At 45.9% G+C, this 13218-nt stretch overlaps 1 protein-coding gene across 1 annotated transcript; it reads left to right on the top strand.

Moving 5' to 3' along the window:
* Nucleotides 1–10708: 10708 nt before the first annotated feature.
* hoxb13a (homeobox B13a) lies at nt 10709–12564 on the top strand. Its single transcript, XM_070923130.1, has 2 exons — nt 10709–11423; nt 12317–12564. The coding sequence occupies exons 1-2, from the start codon at nt 10709–10711 to the stop codon at nt 12562–12564; spliced, it is 963 nt and encodes a 320-aa protein (XP_070779231.1).
* Nucleotides 12565–13218: the final 654 nt, after the last annotated feature.

Genomic DNA, 13218 nt, shown 5'->3' with positions numbered 1-13218 from the left:
TCAGCTAAGAACGATACGCAACAAAGGTCCCCGACCAGACTTGAACCAGGAGCATTTGCGGTTCATTGTCAATGCCTTAAACCCCTCTGCCACCAGGGCGCTCCCAGCTAAACTCTTGGCGGGAACTCAGTGCGAAGCCATCCGGCATTTCATCGTCTCACCGGTACCTGAAGCAACACTGGGCTGATTTCAACAGCGTGGATGGAAGGCTGAAACTGAGAGTCTGTCGTTCCTCGAATCCTAATTCATTAAGGACATGTTATGACGTGAGATTGCTGTGATTAATCCCCTCCTGACTGATAACCCACTCCAGTCGTTGAAGGAGAAAAGATAAGGTGCCTGACGATGCCTGAGCACTAATTGCATCAAGTCACGTCCCATGTCGTGGCTGTTTTTTTTTTCTTCCATCCGTTTCAGCTGACTCTGCGGCAGATTATATGCCCAGATGTGATGTACTGTTTGCTCAATAAATCTCCGGGCTTTGTGTTAAGAGTCAGTGAAAGCAGCTGCTGCAATGAACAACAGCAGGGACAACAGGACTCATTATCGCCCAAAAATGTGAGACTATCACGTAGCAGCATTTTACAACGTGGACATGGATATATATATATATATATATATATAATTATATGATCACCACCGTGGCTGCAGTTTGCTCTGTTTAGCTTGTGTTCTTTTAAAGTTTGCTCAGTTATTTACTGCTTTGCCCTGATCTTTTGTGGTGGACTCGAGCTTCCGGCTGTCTCTGTTGTCCTACTGTGAGCTCAGGCTGTCAGGCTCCTGATGGACCGACCAGGAAATGTTGTACACATATGACCATACTATACCCCTAAGACACACATTAGAAGACATAATCTTAGCTATTGAGAACTGCACCTCCTGCGAAAGTACATTATAAATTATTAACCGAGGCATGGAAGTTCGTTCTGAAGAGGAACTCCTGTGAAATCAGGTTTTATGGCTTTCGCAAAGTGTGGTGCCATTTTGTAAAGCCTGTGTCACAAAATGAGCGTGCAGAGGCTGAAAGACGTGCATGTCTACCAGGCAGAGAGGTCCTGACAAAAAGATGCTCAAAAGTTAGATATATCCTTTTTGGAGCTTAAAGGAGTCAGTACAGACCGGCTTTCTTCGTCTTCTTCTTCTTCTTCTTCTTCTTCTTTCTTTTTTTTTTAACAACAATGACGCCTGAGAGGACAAGACTGATCGGCATTGCAGTCCTGTATCTGCGCCGGGCACGATGACGACCCCTCCACTAGTTTAACGGAGCGGTAAACAGCAGCTCAGCGCCGTGCTGCAACTCCAGGTCCCATTCACGGTGGATAGCAGCTGATCCCGGTCCCAGGCTAGCGGCTTCTGTGAGGCTGTGCACGTGGGGTGCTGAATGCTAACGTATCACAACGATTAGCTCTGTCGTCCTTAGCCCTAGCTGTATTCGTGTCTCCCTGAACATTGTTGGAACTGCCAGCGACTGGAAACAGGAGTCACAGTCCTTGTACACGGGGACATATATTGGCCAATAAAGCCGATCCTGATTCTGTTTCTGATTACTGGCATGTACACGGAACTCGCTCATTTCGACGGTTAATGTGTTTTACCGCAGTTGTTTTATTTTTCATAATTCACTGAGCCCTTAATGCAAAGCAACGCCAATGTTTTCAGAAAGCAAAGGTCAAACCGGCCTGAACGCTCACATTTCCGTAGCGGCCCCCCGCTCTCAGAATACGGGGCTCCTCGTCCGTCCCCAGAGTTGAAAAGAAGTCAGCTGTTGTGCCCCCTTCCCTCTGGAATGACCTCCCTGTTGACAGACAGTCTGACTCTGTCGATGCCTTCAAATCCAAACTGAGAACTCATCTTTTTGCCTCAACTCTTAATTAGTTTCCTATTTTTTTTTAAATTTCTTTCTTTATTTTTTGATGTTGGTCTCCGTTTCAGTATATAACAATATACAGGTATAAGGTTATAGGTATAAGATTTTTTTATTTTATTTTGGATTTTCGAGAATAAAGTCGAAACGTCCAGAATAAACTGGACATCTCGAGAGAGCTGTCTGTCTTCATGTGTGAAATGAGCGATGGGTTTCAGCAGTAAGCACCTGAGATCTTATTATCAGAGTAAATGAAACCAGTGACATGGTGAAGCAGCAGACGGAGTACATCGGGGGACCTGGTTTTCTCCAGACAGCTGAGACCAGAGTTCAGTCATGGCGTCTGGAAGTGATTAAAGCTCAGTGGGCTTTGTGCGCAAATGATGTGAAAGGCACCCAGAGCCTACCTGTCCTACGGCCCGCTGTGCATCAGGCTACCTTATTGCTCAGCGCTCCGCCGATACGGTAGTAGTGTCCCATTCAGACCTGTCTTGACAGACACCTGACCCCGTTTGGGACTGTGTCTGGATGAGACAAGGGGAAAAAAAAAACGAGACTGTTTGAAAGCACTTCTGATCAGGCATAAATCTCTATGACAGTCCCAAACAGAGCAAAGGAGGCTGTGAGGGAAGGGGAAGGGGAGGCAGGGGAGACGTCGCGCTGTTTTCTAAAGTCGGAATAACTGCGGGCTGTCAGGAAATACTAAAACATGCACATGTAAGTGTGTGACTCAAAGCAGCCAGTATTGATTTATTCTTTCGACCTTATTATTACCACCTTATTGTGGACATTTTGACTTTATTCTGTACATAACACACTAGTCCAAATATTCAGGAAAAACTAAAAAACTAAAGAAGAAAACCAAGATAAAAGACACAAAGTAAATCTTTACGTGTTGTGTTCTTCTTAAATGTTGAAATGTTTCGTACAGCTTTTCCAGCCAATGTTGCCACTATGTCTCTCCGTATTGTAGCTTATTATTGCCTCTGTTGCTCCTCCTGAAGATTCTTCCTTCTTGTTCCCTGTTACAGTTTATTTTTTGATTTTTGTTTTTTTGTTTTTCCTTGTTTGAGCTGAGGGTCTAAGAACTGTAAAACCCATTGAGACAAATTTGTGAGTTGTGATTTTGAGGCTGTATAAATAAAATGATTATTACAACCGAGTGTGATCTGTCTCTTGGAGTTAGTCTGAAGCTTCCTGGAAGAATATATGGAGTGGAGCCAGAAATGCACACAGTATGTCCTCACATTCCTCTATTGGCGCGCTTATAGATGTCTTTGTATGTGAGCCAGGATGATCACCTGAGCTCCAGACTGAGGTACAAGGCTCCCTCCTATTGGCCGCTGAGGGAACAGAACATCACACTGGGAGAACCTACCATCGTAGGCCTCATGGACAACCTGTTAACAGAAAAAAAAAAAAAAAAAAAAGCTGCCACTTGAACTACATTTATGTTGTTCCTTTTATTTTTTCATACTTTACTAATACCGTGTGCTCCTATGGATAATGCTGCTTGAAAAATGCTTTACGCATGTGTTTCATTTACCGCATCTAATCTCATCGCTCTTCTTCATCAGAAAAAACAGAATCGATCAAAAGGAATCTAAAAGGATTTCTAAAACTTCTTTAAACCCTAACCCTAACCCTTCCTGTCCCGGATGGGACGCCAGTCGTCACCAAACTAAACTAAAAGATGAAATCTTCTAGCTTCCTGCAGATGCGCTGGGATGCATCATCAGTGATGGAGCCTGGGGTCCCCGGGTGTTTCAGGTCTTTCATAATCAGACACCCCTATGTAGGTAAACAGAATGTAACACTATCTATTACGCTGTCAGTGGGAGCTGCTCAGTTTCCGCTGGTCTCTGACCAGTGACAGTGGAGGGTTTGTACTGCCTTGCTCAGCAGCATCTTGATGGATAAAAAGGACAACAAACAGCACCTTTCTTACTCAAGTTGGCAATACAACAATACTATGACTGAAAAACATCTTATGTTATAATATGCGGTATTACAGGGCTGAAATAACACACAAACATTGGTTTCTAAATGAAATAAAATAAATGAATATAAAGGCTGGACGTGGAGCCTGGATGCATCAGAGTCTGTTAATATCCATCATATAGTCAGAAACCTGGTGACCCATTCAAATAAAGACAAACAGTGTGTAAACAGTCAGGCTACATTTTCATCCATTCACAACCTCACCTAACAGTGGGCGTATTGCTGCTACAATTATTATTACTACCACCGCTACTAATAATGCTACTGATAAAAACAATAGCTGTCTTTCGTCATGATAATCTTTCCGTAAACCTTGGAATCTATGCCTTGTTTTGTCCAAAGCTCAAAGATATTGAGTTTCCTACCGTATAAGTCAAAGAGAACCAGAAAACAGAGAGCTGGAGCCTAGAATATTTGACATTTTGGCTTAAAAAATTACTAATTTATCCAAAGTTGCCGCAGATTCATTTTCTAATCGATTAATCGACACATTGTTTCAGGTCGCCTATAAGATATTCATATTATTACTGTAGTTCTCTACGCTGTTGCTGTTGGATCACTGCAGCTCTCTTTTTTTTTTTTTTTTATGAAATGAATAATCACCACTTTCATATTTCGCAGCAGGACAAACATGAATATTCCTCAGTAATAACCCATTAAAAATTACAGGATTGTTTTTGTCCAAATACAAAAGAAGGTGATTGACTTTTTTTTTCTCAGTATTTTGAAAACAGCAGGGACAGATTTGATTTTTAGCATTAAGACCCACTGAATAACAAAAAATGCAACATTTCAAACTGACCAGTGAACTCGTGAATGGTTCAGTTATCAACAAGTTAGCACAAGTAGGTCTAGTCGCACTATTACTACACACACACACACACACACACACACACAGCCGCTCTACTCTTGTTAAATGCTCAACAAGGTCAAGTTCAAGGGCACAACACAATGAATGCTGGGTAAAAGCCTGCATTGTAACCACATATGAAAATAACTGCCTACATTTGCCTTCAGGGCTGGGTGGTATAGCTGAAAGGAAAATCGATATATACCGTTTCATGATGTGGCGAAGACAGGTCAATTGCTTATGATTACAATTGGCCCATAATTACTGATTAAATAATAAACAGAATTTGGTAAAACGATAGGACAACGTGCTCACATCGGCACAATGTGATTCCACTGAAACTTCAATAAAGGATCATATTGAATTATCGTCCAGCCGATGCAGTAACTGCAATGATGGTGAAAGCTATTTATTTACTGTTCACATTAAGCAGTTACAGCAGAATTATCAATAGGTGGATTAAGCGTCCGTCATTCTCATACTGTTTGGATTTGTGTTTTTCGTCTATAAAGGCTGCCATGTTAAATGGGATTTAGTCCGCTGATTTGTGCCGGTGAACCTGTGACAACATGCAGAGGTCATGTAGTCCAGATTAAACTGGTCCCGGGGTCACCTCCGCTGCACCACTGAGTGTCCAGCGCTGGACTGAACCCAGTTTTGTGTTCGCTCAGTGTCATACGACCAAAGGCCGAGTTACAACTGGACAACTGCCTCAAAGCCTCTGAAGCCCAGGGGACCTGGTCCCCAGGTTCACCATGTGACAGTGGATTTTGTTCTCCAAATGTTTCTAATATGCGCCACTCACGGGCCCTTATGATTAGTCCTGCATCATTGCCTCATCCTGAGGATGTCTTGTAGATGGGGAATAAATCAAAACCTGGTCTTCTATGAGAAACTCAAGACACTTGCCTTCTAGAGAAGTGACGTGTCATTCAGGGAGTGAGTATGAATGCCAGTATGCAGGCTGCAGGCCGTTTACCACCCCACCGCTGAACATCGAGTGCAACCAGTGCAAAGAAACAAACGGGCCGCCGACGGCAACCGACCTTCAAGTTTCTCCCAGGCAGTCAGGTACGGCTGCAGGCGCTTTAATGAGCTGCAGTAATAATGAAGTGCGGCGCTGAATGAGAGGCCGGCTGCTGTGTGCTGCATGGAGGCGGAGCGACGGCCGTGCTGCACAATATGGCTGCAGGCACAGCACGCAGGTTTGCACGGTGGCCCATGTGTACCCATGCGTTCTCTCAAATATCAGCGTGGAACTTAAATTAAATGCACTTTCCTGTATCAGGAGTGTGAAGAACGCTGCAGAGAAACCACGCAGATGTTAACGCTCTGTATAGAATGTTATATAACACGGTTTCATTAAATGTTTTCCCTAGTCTTGTGTGTTAAATGTTATAAGGCAGCGTGCAGGACTTCACTCAAAAGCGAATTGCGAAAGTTCATCCTTGACCTTGGAAACAAAGTACCTCGATTCAAGGTCCACTTGCTGGCCTTCTCTGGAGCTTTCAGCCGCGTCTCGCTGTCTTCCTCGGTGGGTGGACTTTGCTCGGGCGTTGTGGAGATTGCTCGGCCATTGTCGCATGGCCATGAAAGCGTGGGAAAAATTGACTTCCTGGTCCCGTGACAACACACTGAGGAAGACCATGAGATGCTGTTGAAAGTTTCAGTAAAAAAAAAAAAAGCTAGTATAAGGACCTTATTTCTTTTTTAATCAAAATGTTTATGTTGTTTCCAAAAAAATGACAATATCCTGCAAGTGAGGCTTCCTTTGGGGGGGGATATTTGTGTAAATGACCCTCTACAAATTTGAAATATTTAAAGTATTGGAAGTATAGTGAGTATTTATATTTATTTGGTTAAGGTGAGGGTAAAGCTTTTGTCAGTGTTTTCCTCAAACCCCCCCACCATTTTTCACCGACTTGCCCTTGCCCTGCTCTGGTAAGTAGAACACACTGAAAGGCCCTCTGCCTTCCTCCCTCTAACATCCCTCTGGTTTACGCTTTAAAACAATCCATCCCCACCTCATGCACAGTCGGAACATTCGGTCTCTGCAGGAGAGATTCTCATCCAGGCAAGCTGAGTGTTGGGGAATATAATGACAGCACGTAAAGGTCAGTGGCTGCACTTCACTTTTTCAACGACACATCCAGCTGATTCTGGATCAATGGGGGAGCACTGCCGGTGTGTTTAGTGTTTGGTCCCCCCCCCCCCACCTCAGTATTTTGTTTAACCTCCTAAGACCTGGCATCCACATGCGTGGACATCACATTTTGGGTTATACCATAATACTTAATTCTGCTTATATGGAAATTCAAAATTGTCCCCGTATGCAGAACCACATCATGTCAACAGATGATGCTTAATTGTTATACTTATCAGGTCCCAATAAGCCCAAATAGCAAAGAGAAATTAAGATAGAGCTTGGGTCTTAGGAGGTTAAAATATCCCATATAAATCATCAGAAGTTTTACAAAAAGAAAAAAAAAATCTTGGAGCTGTGACTGTGAAAAGAATGGCTATACATGTGTGTTTTTAAGAAAAGCACAGAGATCTACTCAGGAAGTGGAATTCTTTTGGAAATGGTGCATAAGAACATGGTCGTGATATTTTTTTTTTTTTTGAAAACATAAGTAAATAAATATAGCTCATAAATGAATGGGAAAGCAGCAGATGCCACAAAATGGGAAATATGGATGCATGTATAATAAAAGGAGCAAAGTGAGCCTTTCCACATCTTCTGTATTTTTACTGCATTTGTGTTTTTTTTTTTTTTTTGTTTGTTTGTTTGTCCTCATCAACTGTTTTTATTTTTTTATTTTTAACAATGTGGACAATGAAGTTCCTTAACTGAGTAACTGACTGACTCGCTGACTAACTACTTTCCTACTAAGATATGATGATGATGATGATGATGATGATGATGAGGAACGGCTCCCAGCGCGCGCTGCGTCGGCCGGTTCTGATCAATAGATATTGATAGATAGGATTATCATAACGCACGGCGAAGCGGACCAGGGGACGTGATCAGGGCTGCGGTTCGGCTTTGGAGGTGTCAATGCGTTTTTAGTGCTGCCGATCAGCGCGGTTATTAACACGATAGTGCGCGCACGGGCAGTTATTATTATTATTATTATTATAATAATAAATAACGGACTTTCTCATGTTTTTTTAACGCATTTTAGGTGACACTGTAATTGCTTTTGAACATGCTTGTCTTTGTCTTCCCCGTGCGGGCCCACGCGGAGATTACGTCATATATCGGCCCTTAGAAAAAACCGCGTGAAATGATCAGAAGACATCATCATGGGTGACGAACTGTGGTTTTTTTTATTTTTTTTAGTTTTTAGATTTAGTTTCCTTCAATCTGACGAGTCTCCTCGTCTCGTCTCGTGGCGGGGCGGGTTCCCTTTAGCTGATATGGTTTATGGAGCGAGCAGAACGGGATGTTTGTCTTCATACCGTTTAGATTGGACCGTGCCAGTGCCCGTATCACTGGGACAGCGTGGCGTGTTCGGTGTCATCTGCACGGAAGCAAACACACACACACACACACACACACACACACACAGGAGAAGGTTCAAGGAGTGCTGCGGCCTTGAACTTGAGCTTATTACATCTGTCTGTCTTTCTGTCTGCACCCTCCTCCCCTCCCTCTCTCCCTCTCTCTCTCTTTCCGTGTTAAACTTGACCTTGACCCTCGGGGGCCAGTCTGCCCCCTTACCACCCCCCCCCCCCGTCTCCTGCAGACCACACTATGGGAGAGAGACTGGCTGTCTGGGTGGTTTGTGTGCGCGCGGATGTTTGTCCGCAGTGTTTGCAAACTTCAATGCAAATGCCTTTTAACCCACGTGGCCAGTTGGCGTCCGTTCTGGTCGCCAGTGAGCCAGTGTTCAGGTGTTATTGGGTGTATATTATGGGATGGACACACACACACACAAACACACACTTTCACAGAGAGGACGCTCGCTCACTCTCCTGCAAATACACACATGTGAACCTCTTCCAGTGTGTTAACACTGCTGATGTGTATCCATGATCATTTGACTTGATTTTGATTTATTTGACTTGAACTTGCAAAAAAAACAAAAAAACAAAAGAAAACAAACAAACAAGTTAGGGTGTTAACTGTGGCTTTCTCTCTCTGGAGCTTTCTGCCGCATCTCGCGATATTCATCTGCAAACTGAATTTTATTGCATTCACGTTGAAAGACTGCGTTTTTTAAACCTTTGATTGTATCTTAAAAACCATTCAACTGGGGGTGGGGGGTGGGGGGGGATAAATTAAGAAGAAAACAAAACAAAATGCTTGAACACACAATTCGGCTTCATTTCCTCATTTCAGTCGTCCGAATCTATCTGTGGGCTGCAAGTGGCCTAAAAAGCTTCCAGCTCAGATTGTGCTGCTGCTGCTGCTTTATTTGTTTTGTTTTTTTGAATGAGATCTCATGCAACAACAACAACAACAACAAAAAAAGTGTGAGTGAGTGTGTTTTACGGAATCAAATCTGCGGTACACGCGGGCCTGTAGGCCCGCAAAGCTACATGGACTTATCCAGCCCCTATAGGTCCCTAAAATATATATATATATATATATTTATATAAATCACAACAATCGCCCACCAGGGCGGATTCCCCGATGAAAGCACCCCAAAAAAAATAAAAAAAAATAAAATGAAGCCAAATAGGATCAAATGAAATATAACACTGGCCCCCACTTTAAACTGCCATCAGCGGCAGCCAAAGTGCCGTGCAAAAGCTTTCTGACGCAAAGCCGTCTTTCTCAAATCTTTAAAAAAAAACAACAAACAAACAAACAAACAAACAAACCCCAAAACCAAACAAATCCCTTCCATAAATCCCCGTCAGTCTTCCTGCAGTCAGGTGGTGTGAGAGCGGAACACGAGAAATGTCCAAGCGGGTACAATTATTTTAATAATCAAATGATCCTGGTGTGTGTGTTTCATATATATATGTATATATATATATATATATATATATATATATATATATATATATATTTTTTTTTTTTTTTTTATGGCAACGATAAACTTTTTTTCCCTCCTTTTTTCCTTCCTGCATTTGGCAGCGGCGGTTAGAAGTCTTTAAAAGTGTCCGTAACTCTTTTTCCTTTTAACACCGGACTTCAAATAATTAAAGGCAACGTTTAGAAGAATGAAAGAAAGCCAAAACGTTCCTTCAACGTTTATTCAACGTCTAGAGACGTCATTTACTTCACGTCTCCGTCCGCGTGTCCACTTGCAGGTGGATTCACACTTAATTGCGGACCACGTGCTTCTAACGGGAAATGTGCAAAGTAGTCCAGCGGTTCAGGTGGCGGTGCGCACGCATCCACACTGTGTCTGTGGTTTATTCTCGTGCTTCTGAACTCGCGGCGGCAGACCGGCGCAGCAGACCAGGACAGGAGACTCGGGCTTTGACGCGGTGCAGCTGCGCGAGGACAAGCGGCACATTCGCTGCACGAAGCTCCTGCTCCTCTCGTGCCACAGCTCGAGCCTCATAAAAATATCTTTTCTTTGACTGACAATCCCCACCAAGTCTCTTCTCCTCCTCCTCCTCCTCCTCTTTTTTTCTTCTTCTCCCGTCTCTCTCCTCTTGTCCCATCACGTGATCATCCGGTCTCATCCAATGGACACGCGCCCCCCCCCCCCCCTCCTCTCTTGGTCTCTGGGGCTTGTTGCGTCAAGGCTGCGGCTGGGATGTAACTGGGGGTCCGGCCGGTTACCGGGAGTCTTTGCCTCCGAGCGAGCGCCGTCACTTACGGTGCAGCGCACGCGTGGCTGTGACAGTGCGCGTGACGGCACATGTGAAGTAGTTGCGCTGTGTGTGAGCACGAGAGCCAGAGGTCTGAGAGGAATAGACGCGCACCGGTCCGCCTCATTCAGCCAATGTAGCAGCTCAGCGCACGGGACCGGACCGAGTGAGAGAGGAAACGACGACGAACGGAGGCTAGACCGGGAAACGGAGCGCCTATGACAGCCTCCCTGGTCCTAAACCCTCGCTGGCCAGCGGAAACGGTAATGTTTGTGTATGACAACAACCTGGACGACCTGAACAAGAACATGGAGGGGCTGGTGGGCAGCGGCAACTTCGCCGCTAGCCAGTGCCGCAACATTATGGCGCACTCGGCGGCCGCCGCCGCTCTGGGCGGCCACCCATCCGGCCTGGTGCACTCCTCGGCCGGCTACTCCACAGTGGACGTGTCCGCCTCAGGCTCCGGCGACACCGGCACGTCTTCGGGGAAGCAGTGCGCGGGCGGACCGTGTCCGGCTGCCGCCGTGCCGCACCAGAGCTCCTCTGCCGCCACCGCGTTACCGTACAGCTACTTTGGTAACGGCTACTACCCGTGCAGGATGGGGCGGGGTTCTGTCAAGTCGTGCACCCAGGCGGCCGGAGCCGCGCTCAGCTCGCAGTATATGGACACGACGGTGAACTCTGACGAATACTCGAACCACCGGGCCAAAGAGTTCGCCTTTTACCACGGCTACCCGAGCCCGTACCAGTCCATGGCCAGCTACCTGGACGTGTCGGTGGTCCAAACGCTGGGCACAGGGGAGCCGCGCCATGACACCCTGCTCCCCATGGACAGCTACCAGCCCTGGGCTCTCACCAACGGCTGGGGCGGACAGATGTACTGCTCCAAGGACCAGGGACAGGCCGGACACCTCTGGAAGTCCGCTCTGGCTGGTAATACACCGTTTTCATGCATTTATAGGAAGTAGACAACATTTAGTGGCGTGTGACACATGTTATTAGGAAGAAATAATAGACTTTTCTTTTAAAGTAGCCAGTCTGATGACATGATTAACGTGCTCTGGTAATCAAATGCAGCCTTCATGCATTTGGAACAAAGCTACAAGCGGGCCCCTCTCCTACAGACCAGCGGAGACTGGCGGGCGGATGTTAATCACAAGTCCAACAATCCCGCCGGCTCTGAGGGCGTTTTCGTGCGACTGGTGCGCAAAATGAAACGAGCTGCTCGGATCGGAGCTCAGCTCGTCGTGGAGTGTTGATATTAATATTAACATCTAGAGTCGCCTCCCGGCCTCCTCGTGCTCGTTACGGCGAGGCCGTTTGTTAATCAAGAGGTCACGCGTGGCCTGGTACCAAGTGGCTCATCCTGATCATTGTAGCCAATTATCGGGTGACTGATGCTCTGCTTAGCAGGGACGATAGCGAGTCCACCAGCGCACTGATCCCGCTGAGCTGTGTTTAAAACCCCCCCCCTAAACAAAACAAAAACAACAATCACGGCCACGCAAAGATGCTTCAATGCGCACATTACAATTGAGGACACGAGGTGCGGGTCGGCAGGCATCCACCATGTTGTCAGCTGCTGTGTCGCGAGGATGGATGTCCAATCAAGCTCCAGGCACCAAGTCGCCTGTCCCCCTCGTTTTTTTTTTAAGCCCGCAAACGCAGCACAGCACACATTTGTCTGCGTTAACACTTTCCCCCAGACGTGTGTCCCCGTGTGTGTGTGTGTGTGTGTCCCCGTGTGTGTGTGTGTGTGTCCCCGTGTGTGTGTGCAGCCTCCTCGCCCTCAGACCGCCTTGTCTCTTTGTCCCGCTCTTCAACAGATGTGGTGGCGCACCAGCACGACGGCTCGCCTTTCCGCCGCGGCAGGAAGAAGCGGATCCCGTACACCAAGCTGCAGCTGAAGGAGCTGGAGAAGGAGTACGCGGCCAACAAGTTCATCACCAAGGACAAGAGGAGGAAGATCTCGGCCGCGACCAACCTGTCGGAGCGGCAGATCACCATCTGGTTCCAGAACAGGAGGGTGAAGGAGAAGAAGTTCGTGGCCAAAGTGAAGAGCAGCGCGCCCTAGCACGCTGAGGAGGAGGAGGGGGGGGGGTTATCTTGCGCGCTGGACGATTTAGTGAAGAAACGAGACTGAATTGAGAGAAATTACAACGAAGTTAAAAAAAATGGAGGAACTGGACTGACGGACTGGGGGACTGCGCGTGCTGGCGTGCGTCAAACAGAAAACAGGAAGAATTAAAAAAGAAAAAAAAGGACATAAAGGACATAAAGGACAAAATAAGATGACAGAAAAAGAAAAAGAAAAAAAAGCCCTCTGATAAATCTCCTCAGAGGCCCCCTGTAAATACAGCACCTCCCTGCCTGCTTTCATTCATGTAAACTGTCTGTTGTCTTGTGTTTTACTGTTCGTCAGTGTTGTCAGTGTCCCTGCCCTGTAGCCCAGATAGCGCCGAGCCGGCACGCTACTACGCTGTCCATATTGTTTATAACGCCTGTAAACCAGTAATCAAAGTATAGCTCAACACTTAATAAATTCTTTTAATCCCGACGTCTTCATATCTGGCATAACTTTTTTTGGATTTCGCGGCCAGCGGTTTTCTTTCTGGTCCGGTCGCCAAACTGTGCCCGTAAAAATAATTTAAATAAATAAATAAATAAAAAATGTGCAAACAAATCCGCATACAGTGCACATGTCAAAAGGCTGACAGTGGACACCAGT

This window comes from Enoplosus armatus, chromosome 17 (assembly GCF_043641665.1).
Source record: "Enoplosus armatus isolate fEnoArm2 chromosome 17, fEnoArm2.hap1, whole genome shotgun sequence".
NCBI classification, from domain to species: Eukaryota; Metazoa; Chordata; class Actinopteri; order Centrarchiformes; family Enoplosidae; genus Enoplosus; species Enoplosus armatus.
Note: the sequence above shows the minus strand (reverse complement) of the source record. Positions and strands in the feature narration are given on the sequence as shown.